At 43.0% G+C, this 25,764-nt stretch overlaps 1 protein-coding gene across 12 annotated transcripts in view; it reads left to right on the top strand.

Annotated features, from left to right (window-relative positions):
• The window catches only part of TBL1XR1 (TBL1X/Y related 1), a 244,353-nt gene that overhangs the window by 196,368 nt on the left and 22,221 nt on the right, over window positions 1-25,764 (top strand). For 10 of the 12 annotated variants that reach the window (XM_084847512.1, XM_084847518.1, XM_084847514.1 and 7 more), the window contains 3 exons: window positions 2,807-2,909; window positions 17,368-17,513; window positions 22,223-22,445. In XM_084847512.1, coding sequence (XP_084703638.1) covers window positions 2,852-2,909; window positions 17,368-17,513; window positions 22,223-22,445 — 427 coding nt within the window. In that variant the 5' untranslated portion in view covers window positions 2,807-2,851. Of the gene's footprint in view, window positions 1-2,806; window positions 2,910-9,945; window positions 17,514-22,222; window positions 22,446-25,764 lie in introns of those variants that run through there. The other 2 variants (XM_084847522.1, XM_084847523.1) reach the window with 2 other exon arrangements.

Here is a 25,764-nt window from a genome sequence, read left to right as displayed (position 1 = left end):
ATTTGTGGGGGCCTGGCAAACTAATGTGCCTACTCATGAGTAAATTTATGTGTAGTTAGGCTCAGTAGTGTGCCTTGAAGGTTAGCCAGTAATGTTCCTCAGAGTATCTGCCAAGACACTGGGGAAAATATTGCAGAAAATGTAGTGCCTGTTTAATGAGAGAATGACTTCTCTGTAACAAAAACTCAGAAGCAAAGATCCAGTCAGAGGGAGGCTTCCTGGAAAATATGCTGATTGCACCAGCTGTTCCTGGGATTTCTGGGACACTGCGGGGGGGGGGGGGGACCAGCTGCTGCAGAAACACCTTGCACCCTTTTGCAATCAAAAGTGTGAGAATATTTGTAGCTTTTTGATGGTATGCACTATCCATAAAGGGAGAAGAACCAGTCTCTAAAGGGGTCTTGAGGAAGCACACCAAATATACTTGACTAATATAGTTTAGGCTGCTTTTCTTGTTCTTTTGGTCATATTCTTTTGTTTCTTGTTCTTTCATTCCACACCAGTCCTTTGGTCAGGTGTGGAGAAAACATCTGTATAAGGTGCTATTGCAGGCTGGAAGGGCAGGGCAAGTACTTGTGGCATGGGGATGGGTTTCAACTGAGACTTACAGCAGCCATTATTTAAAAGACGAAAGGATCACCTTGGAAGAAGGGAAACCGTATTTAGGCTGTTGAAACAATCTGTATGTGTAGATTAGGCCATTATAATAAGCAGGTTGCTCTGTGATGTCCTCATTGGGGGAAATTGCCCATTTCTTTCACAAGGTTCTTTTTATTCCTCATTCACAACAACCATGTTCAATGTTTATGTTACACTGCCACCTTTTGTCCGTTAGATAGGAAGCCTCTTGTCAGGTGGTATACACACCAGAGTTTTATTCTCCCATTTCCTTGATCATCCTGGAAGAGAACACTTTGATCCAACCTTTGCAGAATTTTATTCAGCCCAGGTGGATGTTAGTGTTACGGTTATTTTGATAATTAGGCAAACTTTTTTTTTCTTTTCTTTTTTCTTCCACCTCTTAAGCTGTGAGGGCCGAAAAGCCTGTGACAGTGTGTTTTTAGCGACCATTTTGCAATGTTGTTTTGAACCCATTAGTTGAGTGTTGCTAGCCTCTCAGGTTGCTGACTATTTAAAAAGAAGGTTTGATCTGTCCCTATGTGGATTAAAGGCACAATCCTATGCATGTTTAGACCAAAAAAAAGCGCCCTACATTTCCCCTGGCTGGGAAATGCTGGGAGTTGTAGGACTTTTTTCTGTCTAAACATGCATAGGATTGTGCCCTAAATAACCCTTTACTCATTCTCCTTCCCCCAGCTCCAGTGAAGAGGCATTGCCTCAAAACTCACTGGGATCTCTGATCTTTAGTGAGTAAATAATGGCTATGTCAACTGTTGTGTTTCCTTCACTGTACCAGACTTGTAGCGTTTGGTTTTGCTGATTTATTTTTTCATGGTTGGAGTTTCAGTGACTTAAAAAAATATGACCTTTGAAAACCTTAGAACCTAGGACACAAATACTTGGAGGAGGGGTGTGTTACCTATCATGGCATGGCAGGACCGCGATATAAAGCAAAAAAGTTGCTAGGGTAACCCTGATATGTGTGTCTGTATATCTCTCTGAGCCAGCACAGACCCTACATTACCAGCCCCTTAACTTAAGCTAAGTGAACAGGAACTTTGTCCTTCCTCTGTTTCTCTCTCCCCACACTTGAATCTCACCACCACCGCCACCATACACACACATTTGCTGTCTTTTATCTTGGTTCGCCATTAACATCTGCCCATCATAAATCTGGGCATGTTTCGGAACTAGCTTTTAGAACTCAGTCCTGGATTGTCACCAGTCCACAAGATGAAACTTCCCTGTAGTAACTGGCCATGTATGTTCCTCTAAACTTAAGGCAGTAACCAACAGCACCATTACACCACGGCAAAATGATGTTGCACTAGCCGAAACTAGGTTCTGAAATTTGCGCAAGAGGAGAATCCAAGTAAAGTTAAATTTGTGCAAGCGATTGCACAAGTGTAAAGCACAGCTGCTTGCCCAATGGAAAGATTTGACAGTGCTCTGCAAGCGCTGTTTCAATTTGCAGAATCATACCACTGGATACTGCCCTTAGGTTAGAATCATCCTCCCCATCTTAAGACATGTTCTAGAAATAATATAATTAATTCAGAATGGAGAGCTTTAGATTCAGCATTGGAATTGCAAGTTTGATGGCAAACGTGGGATTTCAACCCTGTGTTTGCTGCCAACATGCAATGCACTGGATGGGGGGGTTGAGCGTGGGACTGTTTTTTGTTTTTGTTTTTAATTGTATGTAAGTTGCTGTGGGAGCCTTTTCAGCTGAAGGGTGGGATATAACACCTTCAGTTAAATAAACAATAGGAACCAGAGGCCTAGTCAAAAGCGAAATCAAGAAGGCAGGTGAAATGGGATGAAGCCTGGGAAGCCATCCCTATGGCCTTGGACAATGTAAAGCAGGAGCAGAAGCAGGCTAGCCAGTCGGTATGCACGTAGGCAGTCAGACAACATCCTGACTGATGGGTTGCTCAAATTCTAGTATAGAGCAAATGAAGTTATTGTTGGTGGTTTCAGGCTGGATTTTTACCAGGGATCAAAACTGGGACCTTCTGCTCTGCCACTGAACCAAGATTGTTGTGTTTTTTAAAACCATGCAGCCACTACGTTCTGTGCTGTTTAGTTATTTATGTATGTGCTTTAGGGACAGATACCAGTAACTTGTCTATAGATTCCTAACCCACTGTGCTTTTATTTATTTTTATTTACTTTTTTTTTTTAGGGTTATATCCTTCGTTGTGACCTCATGGTTTAAGCGGGCATAAAGATGAGTATAAGCAGTGATGAGGTTAACTTCCTCGTATATAGATACTTACAAGAGTCCGGTGAGTATTTGGCTAATAATTCGCTGAGGAATGTCCTTTTGGGGCTAACATTTAAGATAAAATTAATATTGAAATGTACATCTGTCCTGTGGGATCTGTCCTTTGTTATACATATAGCGGCTGAAAGATTGAGGTGTGACTTGGGAATTTCTTGGTTCAAATCTCAGTTCTCAGCTCTGCCATGAGTTCACCAAAAAGCATTAGATCACGGGTGGGCAGAGAGTAGATCTCCAGATGTTTTGAACTTCAGCTCACAGAAGCCCCTGCCAGTATGGTCAATGGTCAGGAATACTGAGAGCTGATGTCTAAAACATCTGGAGATGTTTTCTTCTGCCCACCACTGCATTAGACAAGACACTTTCTCTCATCCTCACCCTCCCACACACACAGAAAATCTGCAATATGTGGATGATAATACTGGGTTATTTTATATGTTTGTAAGGATTATAATGAGCTGAAATGTGTGACCAAACTATAACACTATATAGGCACTAATTGTTATTACTAGATTTATGTCTTGAGTTTCATTTTTGTTTCTACTTATTGCTGAAAAGCGCCTATGTTTTTTGGTGAGTTTTCGAATACCCCTTGAAATTTTATATGGTGGCATAATGTAGAATGGTTAAGAATGTTATTAGTGCAAGGTGACTGTAGGATGCATTGATCCGGCTTAAAGAGAAGCATTTCCAAGGCAGAGGTATTCTTGGTGGCGGCACCTACATTGTGGAATGCCCATCCTAGTCATTTCATTGTCTTGATTCCGCCAGCAGGTGAAGATGGAGTTGTTTCCAAAGGTCTTCTCTGATTTTCGATGTCCAGTTTTTTTTAGAGTTAAGCTTTCAAGCTGGTGTTACTGCCTGTTTAGGATATATATTTTTAATGTTGCCGTGTCTGTTTTTACTTTCTAAGGCTGCAGCAACTTATCTGGGAGTAAATCCCATTAAAATCAGTGGGACTTACTTCTGAGTAGACATGTATAGGGCAGTGCTGTAGGTCGCTTTGAGTTACTATTTTTTAATAGAAAGGCATATACATTTAATCTATAAATAAAATAAATAGATATCTGCTATTCTGACTGCTTAGAAGGTGTAGGAAGCAGTAGAATACCCATTAGCTGGTGGTGCCATGAGTTGTAGTTAGGGATGTTCATTGCTAGGAAATCTAGTGCTTTTTTGGCTCGACGGAGTTTCGCAGCATGTACAACTCGATTTCTATTTGCAAGCTGAACTTCAGGCTTTCCCCCAAACTCTGGGAACGTTTTTTGCACATTTTGGGGGGTGTCAAGCTGTAATTTGTGCAAATTGCTCAGAAATTTATGCAAACTGCAGAACCTGCAGAAAAATGTGCAAAATGTCCGGAAAATCCACGAACTGGACCAGTTCGCTGCAGACTAAGTCAGGCACTGCAGCGGGAACCAAAACGAGGTCTGGGGAGCTGAACCTAGGAAAACGTTTTGAACGCCACCACGACCCTCCCCAAATGGATTTCTCCAACATCCCTAGTTGTAATCCAACGCATTTGGAAGGCACCAGGTTGGGGAAGGCTACAGTAGAATCTCCCTTTCCCAGTTCCTTCAAGGACCTCACAGCCTCTTTCTTCCTTGCAAAGTCTGAGAATTCCTTCCCATGTAATGAAGAAATGGCTGTGCTGGAGGCCCCTCTTATTTGCATTTCCTCTTTTCTCTGCTTCTCTGTCATGTTAGGAATGGGACTTGCCAATCTCTGCCTGTTGTGAGATCTGTGAACTCTAGAACTCATGCTTTTTATAGCTGAGGAAGTTCAGAAAATTATAGATTAGCAACTGGCTCAGAAGAAGCATGCTGTCATGACATCCATTAGAGTTGTCATGAGCCTTGCTAGCAATGCCTCTTGCCCTACTTGGGGTTTATTTCATGACTCCTTATGTCCAGATAACAGTATAAACTAAGTTCAGCCTTGAATTTACACAATTCAGAGACCATCCTAAAGTTGAGTCAAAAACAGTCAAGAACTCTTTGAGTCTCCTCTGCCTAGCTGGAGCCCAATGTTATATGTGGGGGGAGTTCATGGTGAAATGTGAATCCATTGTTCGTGTAGACAGGGAAAGTTATCTGAGGAGAATGGTCCCAAGATAACCTACTTTGTGGTTGTGTTAATAGGACATTAGTCACATGGGTAGCAGTAACTTCTGTCCTGGGGTTTTCTTTTACTCAGGACTACAGCACCTGGTGGTCCCAAAAATGTCCTTTAGCAGTCCTCTGGGGAACAGGTGCTTTCCCAGCAAAGGGAGGCTTATGGTAGCCATTCTAGCTGAACCTTGACTGGCTTAAAGATGGTGGCAGGGAGGGGTTGTTCTGTCCTAAAATGCATCAAGATCTTGGGAGCCCAAATCCTGTGCTGGGAAAAACTGAATTCTGTAACCTGCGTGAATTAGGCAAATCCATCAGATATAAGGAGGGGCATGGAGCTACACCTGGGACTGAAGTCATAACTACTGTAAAACTTATTCAGCCACCTGTATGGCTTCTGAGGTTTTACTAGGTATGGCTCACATACTTTCGAAATCATCTCCACCGCGTCCAAAGGAGTGGAAAGCAAATAAGCAAAACAAAATCACTTCAGAAATAAATAAAATAAAGCTGTGATTCCCAGGAGCCAGAATTATGTGCACAATAGGCATGCATTTTCTACACTTGCATATATTTTGGGAATATGCCTTGTCCTGATTCACAGCTCTTCCTTCTGCTACAGCCAGGCAATAAAAGGGAGGCAATGTCCCTACAGAACGATGTGGAGTCAATAAAATACCCTTATGTAAAACAGAAGAGCCAATAGCTCTCCTGCAGGTCTCCCCACCATCTGAGAGGTGATGCGACCTTCTGTGCAGTAATGCCCCATCTTTGGAATGCACTCCCCAGGGAGGCTCACCTGATGCCATCTCAGCTACCTTTTTGGCACCAACAATTACCCTTTTTATTCTCCCAGGCTTTTCATGCCAGTGTGAGAGCGCTTGCGTGTTTTATCTTGCCTCTGTGCTTTTTCCCTGCTGCCGTGTTTTGATATTTACCGATGATTGCTTTTCTGTTTGCGGGAAGGAACTCCGATTAATGGAACATTTCTGAATAAGGAAAACTCACCCTGTTTCCAAAAACATGGTATCTGAGCCAGATGATCTCCAGTTTTGAAGAGGTTGTTAAACATGCAAGAGAAATGCCCAGCTTCTGTCAAGCCACTCCCTGGCTTCGATCTCAGTCAGGTTTTCATTGTTAACTAAAAAGGTTATTAGCAGATAGATAGATAGATAGATAGATAGATAGATAGATAGATAGAAAATGGGGAAACAGGTTTTTTTTTTAAAAAATTAATACATAAGTGGGACCTCCAAATAGGTCTGGACAGATCAGTGTGTTTCCATTCCATGTCACAAGGAACAGTGACATGGAATGGAAATAGGCTGATCTGTCCACCCCCAACTTAAGTATTAATATTTTGTTTTTAAAAGCTGTTTGTCCATAAATTCATTCTCCCCTAATTCCACATTAATCTACAAGTTAAAAAAAACATGAAAAATCATATTTGAATACATACTTATATTCTAAGTATTCATATTTGAATATATAGTTATATACCAAGGGCACAATCCTATGGGGATAGGCAGCCGCCTCCCCACCCCGGAACACCCACAGCCATACCTCTTTTCAGCCACTCCGCACTCCTCTTGCGAACGCAGAGGACAGGGCTGTTCCATGCCTCGGAAGTGCGGGGAGGTCGGTTCTCCAGGAACCGACCTCAGAGTGCGGGCTCTGAGGTTGGTTCCCGGAACACCACATATCCTATGGCTATGTAGCCGCTGACTAGTGGCTTTGGATTGCTCCCTCCATGTAGTAAACATTTCTAAACATATTTTATCTAAAATATGCATTTATAAACATATTTTATCCAAAATTATGCATTTTAAATATTTATTTATTTTATTACATTTATATACCGCCCAATAGCCAAAGCTCTCTCATAAACACATTTCCATAAGGTGGGGTTTTTCTGGTTTGTTTTTGTTTTTGAGCAAGTAACTATATTGAAGATTCTTAGAAGTACAAAATCTGAAGGATAACTTGCATCCTGATCCACGCATTAGTCCGAGATGTGCAGGTCAGGACAGTTCTCATCAGAAGGTGCAAAGAACAAATTCCTCAAGCATCCCTACCTGCTACAAAATGTGGCAGTGTGAAGTGTTCATCCTCTGTGTTTCAACTGATCCGCTGTGCCTTATTCCAGAATTCTTAATTCCATTCCCCTTCAGTTTCCCCTCCCCATCAGTAAACACTCTGAACATGCTCAGTCCTCACTGGGATGTTTGGGATGGGGTTGCCCTCTTAAGTTCCCCCTCCCCGCCCATATTTTTTGCACTCCTACAAGCCTCGAGGTTCCCTAGAGCATTCCCATACCTCCTTCTTAGTTGTGGGTGTTGTTGTTTTGACTATATAATGACAGGCTTTCAGAGAACGAGTTCAGTCTTAGTATATATGATGTGAATGACTTCAGTTTACTACATTCACTTCAGTAAATTCCCTTTTTAGTTTCTATGCAGCTGCTGCAGATCTTGTAACTACGCTGTATGCCTTTCCTGATTAGACAGAAGATAAACTCTCTTGGATAAATCATCACTGTATTGCTTTCAAATTATCAGTTTTTCAGTAAACCTTTTTTTCCCCCCTAGGAGCAGCACAAATTGCACAAAACAAGCACAGACATTTTCAATAGATCGAGTTCCACAAATTGCAGTTAATTAGAACATTTTAATACTACCCTTTCGAATTGATAGCAAATTGAGGGAGCATTGTTTTGAAATCTCAGTACAAGGAAAGCTTTCTGCCGAGAGGATGAAGGCAGATCATAAAAATAGCTTCCTGTATTAAATTACCAGATGTTCAAGCCAGAGGCTTGAACTACAGTGTGAGGCCAGGACAGAACTTAGCAAGCTACATGGACTATGTAACACCCTGGCCTCAGATGCTCTCCAGGCATGGAAGAGGAGTATAACATGGGCCCCTGTTACTGGTGCATTATCAATACTAGGGGGTCTGAATCTCCTGTCTGTGCCTAACGGAATAGTTTGTATATATTATTTACTTACATAGGAGGTGTTTTGTAGTAAATTCCTAGAATGGCTGCCAACACAAAAATGTCAGTCAACAAAAGTTAAAAATTAATAACAGTGATAACAAAACAGCAACAACCTGGCCAAATATGATGAAACACATTTAACGGCCTAGGTTGTTCTTTGTTTTTGCTTTTGTTTCTAGAAATGGGGGATTTGAAAAAGGGTTTCCCCTGGTGCCCCAAAGGCAACAAACTCAGTGCAGAGAGTGCCAGGACACCACCACTGAGAAGGCCGCATCTGCAATCCAACAATGGAGGGATCTGGAGAAGGGCCTTCGAGGCAGATCTTAATGAATGGGCAGGTTTATGTGAGAGGAGGTGGTCCCTGAAGTAGCTGGGTCCTAAGCTGTTTAGAGAAGAGCTGGGACAGCCATCTTCTCTTCCCCCAGAATTTAATGATGGTGGCAGTCCTGGGGCATTCTGTTCCAGGAGCACCAGAGCCACTGCTTGCTGATGGTAAAGTGTTTGTTTGTTTTAATTGTTTAAAAGGGGAGGAGGAACCCTAGATAACTCCACAGTAAAGGTAAGACAAACATGTTTCAAATTCCCCCCCACCAGTTTTTTTTTTAATGAAAATTGCAAGGCTGACTATGTCAGAACAGCGCTAGCTTAGTGCATTTATTTATTTATTTATTTATTTATTACATTTATATTCCACCTTTCTTCCATCATGGAGCTCAAGGTAAGCTACATGTGGTTTCAAGGTAGTCTCCCCTCCCAAGCACTGACCAGACCCAAACCTGTTTAGCTTCAGCAAGGTGGCTGCCTCATGTGCCTTCAGACTATGCCCCGGGACCAATACCAACACTTTGAATGTGCGTAGACATGGCTCTGGAGCTTACACTTTGCTTTTCACCTCAAGCCATTGTCCCCAGAAATCCTGAGCTGGAGGACGCACTCCCCTGGGTCTGGTTTCGGGCACAGGCCCTTGACTCCCAATCGTTGGCCCTGACAACTCCGAAGCTGTGACTTCATAGAGATTGCATTTTGGGGTGCAATTTTTTTTTGAAACTCCCACTTCTCATTTTTCCTGTAGGTAATTTCCATAACCACCCTCTTGCTTGATTCAGCCAAAACTGGGAGATGCAGTCATGCTCTCCCTACTTCAACATATTTGCCCAAAGTAGGAGTACATCAGGGTTCCGAAAGTTCCCTCCCAAACATTTATCTGATCGAATTATCTTCAAGGGAGCATTGCTTTCATGGGAAGAGTTTGAAAAGAGAAGCAATTTTCTGTCCTAGAACTCTGACTATGAAAAGCTTTTTTGGGCGGGGGGGGGGGTGCTCTATGATAAATCAGCAGCAGCACCCACTTAACTGTGGCTCATTAGTGCTAGGAAGTGTGCTGTCCAGGAAAGAGCTGAATACACACATTATTTCCAGCGATGGCAGGAAGTCGGTGTCTGGCAACTGAACCAGTGGTGTGTGATCTTTCCAGCCAGTCTCCCTGCAGAACCTTTAGTCACATTTTGGTCCTGCTTATAATACCCTATTTCAGTTCTGCCGGTGTCAACGCCATTTCTCCTCAATGTAGTCAAGTATACCTGCGACAGAAAACTTATGCTCCCCTTCTCTTTTATATTGCCTGCTCTTTAGTAGTCTTGTTAAATTTTACTAGTCCTGACAAATTTTGATGAGTCTTAACAGTTCCACACGAGAGGCTCAGATTTCTTTTCTTTAAAATATAATCACAAGAATGATGCTCACTGCATCGACAGCTACAAAACTGCAGGAGGTTTCACCTGCTAATTTATTTATAGCTGCACACCAGTGTGACCTGATGCACAGTTTGGGAATTACTGCTGTAGCTAATAGCAGAGCTTGCCTGCCCATTGTACCTATTGTACGCGAACCCTAACCTTTGGAGGAGGGCTAATGTTGTCCCTATTTTCAAAAAGGGTAAAAAGGAGGAACCTGAGAACTACAGACCAGTCAGTCTGACATCAATCCCTGGGAAAATTCTGGAGCAGATGATAAAGCAATCCATCTGGAAGCACCTTGAAAACAATGCAGTGATTACTCGAAGCCAACATGGATTTGTCAAGAACAAGTCCTGCCAGACAAATCTGATCTCATTTTTTGATCAAGTAACCTCCCTTGTGGACCATGGGAATGCTGTAGACAACATATACCTCGACTTCAGCAAAGCTTTCAACAAAGTGCCCCATGATATCCTGATGAGCAAACTAGCTCAAAGTGGGCTAGATGAGACAACAATCCGGTGGATCCACAGTTGGCTACAGAATCGGACTCAAAGAGTGCTTATCAATGGGACCTTCTCAAACTGGGGAGAGGTAACGAGTGGGGTACCGGAGGGCTCAGTCCTGGGCCCAGTGCTCTTCAAAATTTTTATGAATGACTTGGAGGAGGAGGTGCAGGGAATGCTGATCAGATTTGCAGATGACACAAAATTGGGCGGGATAGCTAATACTTTGGAAGACAGAAACAAAATTCAAAGTTATCTTGATAGACTGGCGCGCTGGGCAGAAAAGAACAGAATGACATTTAACTGGTGGCGTTCAAGATGAGGCTGGACAGCCATCTGTCAGGGATGCTCTGACTTGGATTCCTGCATTGAGCAGGGGGTTGGACTCGATGGCTTTGTAGGCCCCTTCCAACCCTACTATTCTATGATTCTACTGACATTCAGCTAGCTATCTTACTTGGGACTGAGATACGTCCATTTTGCTTGCATGCACTGGACTGGAAATCTCGGAAGTTTTAGCCTTTGGGGAGTAGAATGCCATGCGGCAAACCCAAATACACACATCTTATGTCACCTAAAAATGAAAATGTATTTTCTGGATTGGAGAGCAATACATTATTTTCACATTCATATTTGAGAAAATCTATGGGGGAGGTCATAAAGGTCAGTGGAAATAATTTGCTGATGTTGTTCGTTCGGGAGGCTCATATTCTTGAGCCCCAGTTCACTTTGGGGGACAGATTTGTTTAATACTAATGTTGGAAGACACAGTTAAGGGAAAAGATCTCCCTGTGCCTTTCCTGGATTCTGTTTTGCTTCCCTCAATGTTTTTTTTATTAAATAAATAAATTTATACCGCTCTTCCAGTTGCCTAAAGTGGTTTGCAACCAGTAATGTAAAGAAATGAAGTAGAACAAAAACAAGATCAACAAAATCTAATAATGAGAATGAATAGCCATTTCAAAAAGAAATGAAGGTTTGTTATGAAAAGAAACATCATAGTGGTTCTAACCTCTACTGGAGGTTCCACAGCTTTGGAACTACCACTGTGAAAGCTCTACTCTGAGCCACTGCTGTTCTCACTTAGCTGCAAAGATGGTACAGATGGTAAAGCCTGCTATCTGGACCCCAAAATGCGAGTGCACTCAAATAGGGAGAGATTAAGTATATGTGAATCAGCAAAACCGAGTTCACCGAAGTTCTCTGAATTCCATCTCAAAGCTCAGTCTGACTTGAGTCCATATCAGATGGCAAGCTTTGTTCTTTTCCTTTTCAGATTAAAATCTGTGCTTTTTTGTGCATTCCCCCCCCCTCAAATGTACACATCAGTTGCGTGCATCTTTGAAATGTACGCATTATTCTCCCATTGATTAAAGCATAAGTGTGCACATTTTTATGAACATTTTTCAAATGGATGCATACTGTTGAAGGCATTTTTTTTGTCCGCAAATCACATTGCAAGCTCAGAAATGTATGGACTTCTACTGCAGCTTGCGTCCAAGGCCATGTTTCGTCCAGAAGATTCACACTGGGTGAATCCTGATCAAAAACAACCTAAAACAAATTCCCTGAGCTTCTCTCAGGCCTGCAGACCTACCACTAAGCCTACCCATCGCTACATATTTGAAAACTGATTTCTAGAAACGGAGATCCTGATCCTGACCCAGATGTTGGAGTTTTACAAGGCAGTGCAGTATAGCAGACTGGAATATATTTATATTTTCTAGCAGAGTTGCATGCAGCTCAAACCACAGAAATGCACAGCTGGTTATCATCATCTAATACTGTTCAGACTTCAAAGCAAAACAACACTATTGGGACTACTTTTCAGAATTCTGCATGCTTGAGATGAGCACATGGAGCTTCATATAAACAGGGTATTTCTGTATAAAAGTGCTGCAGGCATTTGAAAGAAGTAGGGTAGTCCCTGCATGAGCAGAGATCCATAGGCTCACTGAAACTCACACATGCGCTCTGTAGCCATGGGTTTGGATTGCAGATGGGGCTCTTTGATTGCAAAGTCAACTCTTCCCTTCTGATCTTCCACATCTTTCAAATTGTGTGGGGATATGTGCTGAATGCTGTTCATATCTGCACTGTGTAATCTTTGCAGCAGTTTCACAGACGTGTGAGGGAGAGGGAGATCTGTGGGGGAAGGAAAACTGTCGCCTCCGCCACCAATTCCTGCCCCACCACCAGGCCTAGTATTCCAAACCAGCATATAGGGGTCAGGTCAGACTGTATCCCTCCATGATCCAGCCCATAGGCAAGGAATGGCGTAAGAACGTGCTGGTCTCCCCAGCGCTGGCATCCCCAGAGGTCCATGTGGGAACCTTTCATGTATGTCTTGCACATGTAAAAACCAACACCTCAAGGCCCAGATCACATGGCTGATCACCAGGTTTTATGCGGGGAACTGATTTATGCTTGTAGCCGGAATGTGGGCATTATAGCCCTGTGTGAACATCCAGGGGAAGGGGCCATAGTGCAGGATGGAGCATGTGCTTTGCATGCAAAATGTTCCAGGTTCAGTCCCTGGCATCTCCAGGCAGGGCTCTTCCTGTGTTCCTAAGGCAGGGGAGGTGGACAAAGAAGAAAGGAGCACTTGCTCTTCACAATCCAATCTCCCCCGTAACAAATCATTATCGGCTGGCAAAATGACCTTTGCTTTGACAGGCGGGGTACGTATGAAAGGTGGACTTATATATTGCAAGGACCATAGGGGCCCCTGCATGCAGAAATGCATTGTACCTGTCTGCGTAATCCTTGTCAGTAAGGGCTAGCCTAGGGTCTAAGATAGAAGGGAAGTTTTGCCCTCACTGCAGTAGTGCTCTAGTGACTCACTTTTACTTTTCCCAAGGGAATAAATTAAACTTGTTGCCCAGCCATTGAGAACCAGGTTTCTTTATTTGCATAGCCCCAACCATTCATCTGTATCGCCCTATCCTGACTTCTGGGTCTTGGCCCTGCTATTATCGCTGCTTTCTTTCTTGTAAAACGAATCTCTTTGTTCTCCTCTGTATGTGCAGCGTTTCAGTTCTCGCTGGCAATAAACAACAGCTTATAATGCCTCAAAACGGGAAATTTCTGAAGTCCCAATTACCTATAACGGGAAAACATAATGGCTTAAGGTGAAACTCTTCCTTGCGATACGGATTTAACGTTTTCAAGGCAGGCAAATAAATAACACATTAACATCCAGTAATCCTAATTTCCCTGCTTGCAAAATGATAATTATGCCACTCTTGAAGTTGTATATCGGCAAATGCAAGCCTGGCACTGGTGCGCACACACGCAAGTAAAATGCTTTGCCATGAAGTTAATCCTCTCCTGTGTGGATATATTTCCCTCTTCCTCTATGCAATTTAAAAACAAATGAACACAGAAAAAATAAGCAACTGAATCTTCCTTATTTCTCACCAGAGCCTTCAGCTGGTAGATTTGACCAATGTTTAGGAAGGAAATAAGGATTGTTTCACTAGGTAACAACAAAGCAAAAGTTAAATACACCTAGTAACCAAAAGCAGATTCTCTGCTATGGCCTTTGGCTGATGTTGTTTGGTACATAAATCTTCAACAAATGCTGTCATTCAGGAAAAGCCAAGAGTACACTCCCTCCTAGAGCCTGCTACCTCAAACTGCAGGTGGGAAAGGCATGTTGGAATGCTCCCCCACATCAAAAGCCCCTTGCCTGTGGGAAGCCAGCATGGAAGGGAGAAGAGTTCTAGCTACCTTAGTGTGCTAGCTGTTTCACAAGCAGAATGTTATGTATTTGTTTTAAATATAAGTCCCATTTTATTGGTTTGAGCTTACTCCTCCAGTGTGTGTTGGGACTCAAATATACACTCTCCAACCTGCACTGAACAGTCCTAGTCCTGGGAGGGCTATAGCATGTGCTTTTCCTGTACACTTGCATTGGCATCAAGATGGAATTAATTCACAGGCCGCAACTAGACACTGTAAGAGTTGTCTGGTTGCTGCTGAAAACAGCAGTCCTGAGACCATTAAATAATAAATGGTGGGTGTTCATCCTTCCAAGCTTGTATTTTAAGCCTTTTTGCCACTCACTATAAAGGCTCTCATGATCCACTGTCAGTGTCCATCTGTTAGCCCCCATGCCCCAGTAATACAGTTTGAAAGAACACGGGCATCTACAAAAACCAAACGTTTTTTCTAAAGGAAAATTAATACGAACTACAACTTCTGACCAAATAGAAGCCGCCACAGAGCATGCCCACATCATATGGCTCAATGAGGCATTACATCAACAACATCTAGCAGAGCTAGTCAATTTCTTCTTCACAAGATACTGTAGTGTCCCATAAACACTAAGGGTGCAATCCTATGGGGATAGGGAGCCGCCTCCGAACTCAGAGGCGACCGCCTATCCAGTGCAGGGCAGGAGAAGCGCAGAGAGGATCATCCCCTCCGTACTTCAGCCGTCCTGCATTTGCGGCTAGACAGCCAATTTCAGCTGTCTAGCCGTGGGAAGTCGGAGTGGGGGAAGTGGCTGCCAGATGACACATAAGATGTGTCATACAGGCATTTCCTCCTTACTCACCCCAGAACTCCCCCCCCCCCGGAATGCCCCGTTTTTGCCGCTCTGTGCTCCTGTTCCAAGCACGGGGCTATTTCAAGGGGCCTGCAAGACAGCGCGGGGGGGGGGGGGAGTTGGTTCCCGGAAACCGATGTATCTTATGGCTGTCTAGCCTCTGACTAGGGGCCATAGGATTGCTCCCTAAGATACAGATATATTTAGGAAGTTTTAATTGGCTGTTGTTTTTATTGATTGGTTTTATCTGCTTTTATTTTTTGTATATTGTTATTTATTCTAATGTGATTGTTCTTGTTGTTAGCCTCCTTGGATGCCATGCTGAGAGGCAGGATAAAAATCTAAAAACTAAAGGAATGAAATAGAGATCTTACTGTGGTTCCCATCACCCAGGAGGCACTGATTTGTCTAGTTTCTGTTAACGGATTCAGCTCTGATAGAGGCCTCATCTAAACATTCACCCAGCTGCATGGGGTACTGCTTTCTCCGTGGCTGGCTGTTTCCAGATGGAGGGCTCCTAGCACCAACCATCAGACAGCATTGTGCAGCTATTCCGTCTTTTCTTCCTTAACAGATTTTCCACAAAGAAAAAAGATGGAACAAGTGGTGGGAAAACATGGGAGGGTTATGAGTGGAAGACGACATTGTCTGGACCCCCTGTAATATTCTGTAAATGAGGCAGGGAGATTGCACAATAAAAGCCTCTTCTGGAAGTACCTGTGGTATCCAGCACAGTTGGAATACATGTGTAAATACAGCAAGAACATTGGCAGAAGCAATTGGGTGGGTCTTTCCTACCTGGTGGGTAACGTGATGGTGCAGAACAGTGCCAGTTATCTGGGAAAGGCCCTTAAATCAACCCTAGCCACTTGGCTGTGGTGTTCGTACTGCAGCTTCATGGATGAACATCAAAGGGAAGTGGTACCCAGGGGCCAGTGCATCTTTAAAACAGGGTCTTTGTTACTCTACCTACATAGACATATGTTCAGACCGGTAGGTGAAATCTAAACTGGTTCTTTGTAGTTTTCACTAATATTTGCTGGTAATGTTTCAGTACTCTGGTGTGCTTTTTCCCAAGAGACTCCTCCCTAGTCCTCCTTGCCCTTGTTTGTTCTTTGTTTGATTAATTGTAAAAGAAAAAGTAAAGGTCAATAAAGCATTAGTAAAGTATTTGTGTACGCTTTGGGCATGACCCAAAGCTTCTCTTGGGCTCGTGTATGCAAATGACACAGGGAGTGCACATGAGTCACTTGTTGGTGGGATGTTCCAAGTGCACAATGGGGAATCCCAGTTTCGCTTTTGATGAATTCCACAACGAGAATTCACATGATGGTCCCACAAATGGGACCATCAAAGAAAATGGTCCCATGCATGCATGGGAGCTCGTGCATGCATCCCAGATCTCCTGCCTCGAGTCATTTGTACAATACAACCTGAAGGTTTTTTCACAATTCAGTGAACTATTAAGGCTGCTAAAGTCTCGTTGACTATACACAGAACATAAATGTTCCTGGCTGTGGGCTGGTTCACACTTTTGCCATAGCAGTACAGATATACTGTATTACTTAACATTGTCTATGTACCATGGATAATGAAAAGAGAACTATAAGATAGAGACATCTGTAACCTGGGGACTGGTTTAATTTGAAGCTCAAAAGAGTGGAGGAGAGAATATGTGTTAGGAGAAGTTACGGACTTCAAGTGCAGCCATCAGTAGTCCCTCAGCCCAGACTGAAAACCTATGGGGAAGAGCAGTAACTACATAGAGTGTTGTAATGTCTGGGGAGACCTCTGCTAATCCTGGGTGGATAATCAGAAGTGCAGTGCAGGATATGCTGGGGAGTTTCTGTCCCAAACACAGAGAGGTGGGCTAAATTCCAAGAGCAATCCCTACAGTTCTTTCTAATGTGGCACTCCAGGAGAAACAGTTCCTGGTCTAGACCACCATTATTAAGGGATTTACTCTTAATAATGGTGAAGATATGGAAAGTGGCAGACATGGCCAAGTGATCCCATTCACTTAGCCATTTGAGAGAGGATAGGCAGAAGATAGCACTCTTTGAATCAAGATGGGAACTTTTTATAACACTTATGAAAGACAGTTATAATTTAGAGATGGATAGGTACAGTTTATTTCAAATGAACTGAATATGTTTAATGGATCAGTAAAAGTAAGAGCAAATGTTATTTAATGTTCGTATGCAGCATATATAGTATTTTCTGTTTTATAGATTATCTCAGTAAAACAGTATTTTTTTTTTAAAAAAAAGTGGAACTTGTATGTGAATGGATAAATGTTGTAACATAGTAGTTGAAACTGTTTTTTAAATATGTTGTAATTATGAAGATGGAAGACTTTATAGGAACTTTGGGAGCATTGTGCATTCTATAAATTGATGTATGTACTTGATACGTGATACTTGCTCTTGTATTTCTGGTATTTCATTTGTGAAACTATAGTAAAAGCAATTGAGAAAGAAAAAGAGTTTCTGGCCATAGCCTGACAACATAACTTCCCTTGTGTGAATGAACACATCCTTATAACCTCCCCCTTGTCTTTAGGGTTTTCTCATTCAGCATTTACCTTTGGTATCGAGAGCCATATCAGTCAGTCTAACATCAATGGTGCCCTGGTGCCCCCAGCTGCATTGATATCCATCATCCAGAAAGGCTTGCAGTATGTTGAGGCAGAAGTCAGTATTAACGAGGTAAGGAAATCTCTCATTGTCTACAGAAGCTTTCAGATGTTTTCTTGCAATATGTTAGACCATCAATCCCTTCCCCGCACCTCTCCTTCCTGACTTCCCTGCACTGCTTGTTCACTGTCATTCTAGTGTTCCCTGTTGCTTGTGTTGCCCGGACATTTTCTTGTTGAATAAGATCAGAGCATTATTAAACTTACGTATGGGGTTAAAATCAGGACAATCATTCGTTGCCATGTTTGGAGCTTAGTGTTTGGGGATTGGGTGGGGCTTCGTGGAGATAACGTTCCTTAATCACAATGCTGGTGTCCATAGATCAAATATTAAGGGCACAATCCTGTGCACATTTAGACAGATAAAACACCTACAATTCTCAGCATTCCTCAGACAGCCATGCTGGCTAGGAAATGCTGGGAGTTGTACTTAATCCGTATGTGAGTAGGTTCCTGTGATGAGGTCCTGGGCAAGCCTATGAAATTTAGAGATTTTTCCGGGGGAAGCATCCTATTTGTGAAGTGTGAAACATGTCTTGCCAGATGGTTAGAACCCAACTGTCACAATGAATGTATATTCACAATGTTGCAGCCTCTTCATTTCAGAGGTCACACATACCAGCTATAGGCATACAATAATAAAATGAAGCAATGGAGCAAATTAGGCAGAAAAGGTGGTCTATCATATTTGAGGACATTATGTTTTTGGGTTGCTCTCATTTTGCCCAGTCTCTTGCAAGATGTATTTATTTTGAATGTATACCCTGCTTTATCATGTAGACCAGCTGGTTTGCAGTAATTGTCTAACTCCTTGCCTTTTACCCTCCAATGAGGAGGCTTTCCCCTTTGCCTACCACTTTCTAAGTAATCCTTCCACACATAGATTTTAAAAAACGGATAAGGGCGCAATCCTATGGCCGCTAGACAGTGTCTAGATGGCCATAACCTCATTCCCCGCCCCCTCCGCCTCGTAGGCAGCACAGTTCATTCCCGGCGCCACACTCTTAAGAGCAGCGCAGAGCAGGCAAAAAAGGGGTGTTCCTGGGGGAGGGGAGGAGACTGCGGAAGCATCCTTATAACTCTTTCTATGCAGTGTCCGGCCTCCCCACCCCCAACTAGACAGCTGCAATCAGCTGTTCAGCTGCAAATGCAGGGTGGCTGGAGTGCAGAGGTGAGGATCCCCTCTGTGCTCTGCCTGCCCTGCATTGGATAGCCGTCCACCTCTGAATTCAGAGGCAGCCAACTATCCCCAAAGGATTGTGCCCTAAAGTAGTTTCCCAGTCAAATTGTTTTCCTCTTACCCCCTGCCCCATTGTTGAGAATTTCCACTCGAGGCCTTGAAGTTGCTAACTTCAGTAATTTCTAACCAAGTAAGTGTTCATAAAGTCCCTTAATTCTGCATAGTGGTCTTTTTGAAACTTCAGTTAAGGTCCAGTGCCCAAGCAAACATTTCCATCACTTTCCTTTTTAAATTGGAATAGATGGTGTTCACAGCTTTCAGTGAAAAGAATTCCACTTTCTCTGGGTGCAACATAAAGCCAGAGCAAGTAGTGAGGATAAACAAGGGAGATTGCCTGTCACAAGGGGTTCCCTGGGCTTCTAAAAATAAACTAAAGGATATGTATACATAGACTGCTTTCGTAAGACCACTTTTCACAATTACTTGCATTTTTTCCCCCCTTAGCAATTCCAAAAGCAAATTCATTATTAGTAGTAAACACATATCTGGATATTCTTTACGAAAATATTTTAGTCCCATTGGACTGAATAGCTTGCTTATTGCTGCTTTAAGGCCTGGGTTTCCTGGTGGCCACCTTCTGGGTGGGAGGTGATTTTTTTAAAAAAAATTTTTTTGGTCAGGTGTGTATTTTGGGGGCGGGGAACAGAAGGCATGAGTGAGCTAAATGTGGAGTTATGGTGCCTATACTAGCATTAGGCAACCCCTAGGGGGTAACAGTTTCAAGTCCTCAAATTTTATAGACCTTCCCCAGGTGTGTGAAAAGGCAAAAGGGGAGGTTTCAGCACACACACACACCTTTAAAAATGATTGCTCTACATAGGTTTTTTTTATACTTGAGCATCTGTACTCAAGTAGAAAATACAGCATAAAAAGCAGCCCAAGGCGAACCAATGGATATGGAGTACTGATGTTTAAACTTAGCAATCCTCGGCTCAAACCCCTCCTTCAGCCCTAGCACTAGTCAAGTGTGTCTGAGGCATTAACTGGATTAGAACAACCAAAGACGATACTGTATACCATAATCTTAGGCACATTTAGTCAGAAGTAAATCCCACAGAGTTCAAGCAGGCATAATCCCTAATAAATAAATCCCACAGAGTTCAAGCAGGCATAATCCCTAATAAATATGTCTAGAATTGGAGTCCTAATCATCAACAGGTGTGCTACTTGTTCTAATGACAAAGACACAGTAGTTGAACGGTTTATGAAACAATGAAATTAAATTGTTTTTAATGATGATGCCTGGTTGTTTGAATGTTTTTTATAATATAGTTGTTTTTATTGCTCTTGATCTGTTGTACCCCGCCTTGGTTTCTTTTACACAGTGGTGATATAAATAAATATTTTTCCAAAAACGCAATGAATGATAATGACTTCTAACAGTGTTGGGTAGGGTTCCTGTAAATACAAAGAATTCACTAAACAGTTCTGCTCTCTTGGTTTTTAACTTGCTAAATACCAGGGTCAGCCTACACTTGCAAAATTTAGAGAGCAATCCTGTGGCCCCTAGACAGTGTCTCAGGGGGCAGAGGATACTGGAGTCCCCCCCCCCCAAGCCATGGACAATGCAGTGACCGGGAGAGTGGGGTGGAATCCAAGCCGGGATTCCCCCTCAGTCCTGCCTCTCCCAGCTGCCTCGGAAAGCTCCACATTGGTCTTCTCTCCCAAGATTGGTCTGATATTGAGAGGGAAAGAAACTAGCATGTTGGGGGCTGGCGAGTTGGTGGGGAGGAGAGAGGCTATGGATCCCTCAAATCCATAAGCCTCTCAGCTCCCGTCCCCACCCATGTGTGTCATCTAAATGGCCTCAGAGGGCACGTTGAGGAGAAACTACAACAAAGGAGGATGGCGAGACTAAAAAGCCTCTGTCATTCCTCCTGCCCTGCCGACAAGAGCCCAAAAGGGCCTTGTTGTTCAGTCGTTCAGTCGTGTCCGACTCTTCGTGACCCCATGGACCATAGCATGCCAGGCCTTCCTGTCCTGCGCTGTCTCCCGGAGCGTGCTCAAGTCAATATTCATTGCATCGGTGATGCTATCTAGCCATCTTATCCTCTGCCGTCCCCTTCACCTTTTGCCTTCAGTCTTTCCCAGCATCAGGGTCTTTTCCAGAGAGTTTTCTCTTCGCGTTAGGTGGCCAAAATATTTGAGCTTCAGTATCTGTCCTTCCAATGAGCAGTCAGGGTTGATTTCCTTTAGGATTGACTGATTTGACCTCCTTGCAGTCCAGGGGACTCATAAGAGTCTTCTCCAGCACCACAGTTCGAAAGCATCAATTCTTCGGCGCTCAGCCTTCCTTATAGTCCAGCTCTCACAGCCATACGTTACTACTGGGAAAACCATAGCTTTGATTAGACGGACCTTTGTCGGCAAGGTGATGTCTCTGCTTCTTACTATGCTGTCTAGGTTTGCCATAGCTTTCCTCCCAAGGAGCAAGCGTCTTTTAATTTCATGGCTACAGTCACCGTCTGCGGTGATCTTGGAGCCCAAGAAAGTAAAATCTGTCACTGCTTCCATTTCTTCCCCTTCTATATGCCAGGAAGTGATGGGGCCAGGCTCAGAAACCTCCATTCTGTGAGGCTTCCATCTAGAGAGCTCCATCCAGTAGGACTGCACTCTTAATTTTTGTTTTTAAACTGAAATAACACAAGTAGCAGTTATTAAAAATAGTCATGTTTGTATTTATTTATTTCATTTCTATACCGCCCAGTAGCCAAAGCTCTCTGGGCGGTTCACAAAAATTAAAACCAAAAAATGCAGGATAAAACAATATAAAATATAAAAGCATTAAAAACCACAGTATACCAATACAACCAGAATAAAACAATAAAATGTTTTCAAAGCAGTTGTGCTAGATAGGGAGCAGGCTGATTCTTCAAGCATCATGGCTTCATAAAATGTTTGACCATACTTGGGGGATGAGCTATAAGCTCAATGAGTAGAACACATACATGCTTTCCATACAAAAGGTCCCAGGTCCAATCCCCAGCATCTCCAAGTAGGGCTGAGAAAAGACTCCTGTCTGAAATTTTGGAGAGCCACTGCCAGTCAGTGTCAACAATACTGAGCTAGATAGACAAAAATACGGAGGTAAGTTGATCAACAGTGTGAGTCTGCATAAGGCAGCTTCATATGTTGATAGTTGTGATGCTCCTGCCCTGGGTTCTACCTTCTCCAGCTTCCACCTGATGAAACTGAGAAGAAAACCTCCTCAGGATGTCTTCCTCCGCTTTCTCTCACTCTCTAACACTCTATTAGCCCTGTCGTACCTGGATCACATTTAACAATGCAAACATGTACATTAATATAGCAGACATATGTCACAGTGGTCAAATACTAGATAGTCAATGAACAGGTCAATTGACCTGCATTCCAGCCCTACCCCCACTCATCTTCAGAGTGCCTGCCTTGCAGGGGACTCTTGGCATTGCAACTTTGACCTGCAACTAAACATTAGCTGTTGTTTCTCTCTCTCTCCAAATTAGGATGGTACTTTGTTTGACGGTAGGCCGATAGAGTCCCTCTCGCTGATAGATGCCGTAATGCCAGATGTGGTACAGACGAGACAGCAGGCCTACCGAGACAAGCTTGCTCAGCAACAGGCAGCGGCTGCAGCAGCAGCAGCTCCAACAAACCAACAAGGTTCTGCAAAAAATGGTGATAACAATACTGCAAACGGAGAAGAAAATGGCGCCCACACAATAGCAAGTAAGCTGACTTTTAAGAAGGACGACATGGGTATGCGCTTATTAACAGCAATTAATAAGCACATTTCATGGAAGTTAATGGCACATCTCATGGGAAACTGTCTGCATACATCTCAGTATGCAGCTCCGATCCTGTGTGGGTGTCTGGGATAAAGCTGCACCGAATCTGTCTCTAAACATTTGGGAAACAAAGCTCTGGGGATGCTTCTGAATCGTCCACTTTTCCCCAGTTTTATTTGGAACAGTGTGCAGGTGTTATGTCCCCTCGCTGCTGCTGCTTCTGCTTCAGTATCAGTTTTTGATGGCTTATTCTTTCTGGAATGATCCTGGCCGATCAGGGATGAAATAATGGGCATGATAACATTACATTGGCACATAACTAATTAGATTAAGTTACGTCCATAAACACATACAGGGTTTATAGATGGAAGTATAGATCTGGATATTCTTGAAGATATTGTTCAATGAAAAATTGAAAGACACTTAGCAAGTATCCCAGAGCATGCATATCCTCAGAGGCCAATCCACCCACACGCCGAGCTCAGAAAGGGCCCTCCCGATCCTTTCAGTAACAAAGAGGGAGTCCCCCCTTTCTCATTACTGAAAAGATCCTGAGTGTGTGTGTTGACCTCAGAGGACTATGCCCTGTAGTATGTATCCTCCAAGCTCAATTTCTTATCCCATATCACTGGGATTCTTCCAGTGCCAAGGTCAACTCCCTGTTTTTAGAGGAAATTGGCCTCTGAGCCCAGTTCCTCCTATTCCTTTGGCAGTCAAGAGGATTTGTGCCCACTGCCATTAATTATTTGCATGTAATTACTTAAGATTTATATCTTCTATATGCCCACATGTGGGAGTAGCATGTGGACTAGGTCCTCTACAGATAAGCACCCATTTCTGCAATTGCAGCAGGACATTTTTCAGCCAGCAGAATCATTTATGGGCACCTACAGCTGTGCCCATAAAACCTCCAGTCACACGGTACATTCTTCACATAATATCTTTCCAAGGAAGACTGGGTTGCCACTCCCATCTGTGTAAACTGATCTTCTGTCCTATTATTGTATTAGAGAAGTGAAGAACAAATGGGCTTACTGCAATCACTGACCATTTTAGAGACAGAAATGAATAAAGATAGGAAACATGCTCAAAATCCTAACATTGTCCTGAGCTGAGTTCCTCCTTGCGTGACTTATTTCTTATTTACTGGTATCTCTGTGGTCTGCTGATTTATTTTAAATTTTACAGAGCAATAATGGATACTCTGCTCCCTTAACAGCTAAGGCAAAACTCATAAGTGATCCTGAGTTATTCACTCCTGCTTAAAAACATACAATGTGCCTTGCAGGATCGGAGCAAGGGCCATCGACTTCACAGCAATGGGCAGGCTGTAGGCAGCATGCTGGAAACTAGCTTCACTGTCTCTGCTTTACAGTCTGCCTTCTGCCAAACCCTGTCCTAAAGCATTCCTCCAACACATGGCTGTTATTTGTGTTGGTTTTGCAAAGTTAACACTTTATCTTGCACATGGAAATCTGCGGAAATTCACATTCCTAAAACCAGTGTCTTCGTTCCTTTCCATGTTTAGATTTAGAAGGCTGTTTTTGCCTGTTAACTGTGAGTTGCAGCGTATGAAAGAAATCGAAGCTACTGATATAGTGAGAATATGATGTGCCAGCCACCCCTACTGGCTGGAAAGGCAAATTATATTGGCTCTCTGTCTTCACAGAAAGGAGTATTTATAGCTGCTACATTCAATGCCAGTAATGCGAGAATAGCTTTCCCCCCCTTTCCTTCCCTTGCTCTCTCTGATGTGAACACTTGTGCGCTTCTGCACATATGCAGAAAGAACCAACTTAAATTAGTCTGCTGGTGTGCAAAGGTTGTGCTTAACATGGGTTTCCACTAAATGTAAAATGGATTGACATGCTAATAATAATTTATATCCTTTCTACTGCTGCCTTAGTTGAATTCAACATAACCTTTGGTTGTTTTAGTTTCTTTTTCAAACATCAGAAACGTTTTGGCACTAGCACAGACTAAAACTGTGAGTTTTGCTTGGTAAACCACTTCGTGTTATCTTACAGGGCAATGTAGATTTATTATGACTTCTTTGCTAAATAACTGAATTACTATATCTTACCATGATTAGCCACTGATTGGCCACATAACTAAATCATTCAGTGAAGTTAGTAAAGTGTGGTAAATCTACTAGTTAACTTCTATAGGACCAAAAGAATTTGTTCAAATATTTTTAGAAAAACTCTTTTATTTTCATATACTTATATAGTTGGAAAATATAATCTTGTGAGGGTTCCAGAATCTTCCCCTTTGCACTTACATAACTGTTCAAACATTTAATATGACAAGAATACACAATCCATATGTATAACAGAGGAAGGCAACAGGAGGAGGTCTGGAGGTCATTCCCTCACCCCCATTTTTTACCCCTTTGGTGACGAAATGTTAAGAGGGTCAAAATTAACTTACAGTGAAGCCAATTTTGATTCTTTGGGCACTCCGTAGCCACCACGGACACTGTTTTTTTCTGGAAAAAAGTAAAATTTTCAACTGATTTTGGGGGTGGCAGTGTGTGCAGCCTGCCGGCCGTATGTTGCCCACCCCTGGTATATAAGAACTGTTTGGGCTTTGCCATAAGCCAGCCCTATTATTTACTACATTTTTATCCTGCCCTTCTTCCAAAGATCTCAGGATAGCATACGTGGTTCCTCCACTCTTGTATCCTCATAACAACCTTGTGAGGTAGATTCTGAAAGAAAGTAACCGGCCCAAGGTTGCTCTGATCTTCATGGTATGTGGGGATTTGAACCTACATCTCCCCAGTCTTAAGTCCAACATTCTGTCTGCTATTCACCACAGTAGACTGGCTCTCCAGTCATAGGCCCTGTTTAGTTGTTTGAAAGCAATTTGCACCAGTTTCTGATGCTCAGATGTAGTAGGATGCATCAGAAAGACCAATACTCTAGGGCAGGAGTAATCAACCTGGTGCCCTGCAGATGTTTTCGGTTGCAACTCCAATCAGCTCCAGCCAGCTGAGCCAGTGGCCAGAGATTATGGGAGTTACAGTCCCAAACATCTGGAGGGCACCAGGTTGCCTACTCCTGCTCTAGGGAGGCCAGAAGCAGCAGGGAACAGGAAAAAGCCCAACAGGAGAGAAATCCTGCAGGGAGTCAGTGGCAAGACTATGGAACTTTGCGGAAAGCAAGACCAGCTGATCCACAGCTGGTTCATCAGCAATGCATTTCAGGGGGGCGGGGGTGGAGGATGTACCAAGAGCAAAGATGTGACATCCCTGGATG

Source organism: Heloderma suspectum, chromosome 3 (genome assembly GCF_057233095.1).
Source record: "Heloderma suspectum isolate Gila_16-S chromosome 3, 16-S_ref, whole genome shotgun sequence".
In the NCBI taxonomy this organism is placed as follows: Eukaryota; Metazoa; Chordata; class Lepidosauria; order Squamata; family Helodermatidae; genus Heloderma; species Heloderma suspectum.
Note: the sequence above shows the minus strand (reverse complement) of the source record. Positions and strands in the feature narration are given on the sequence as shown.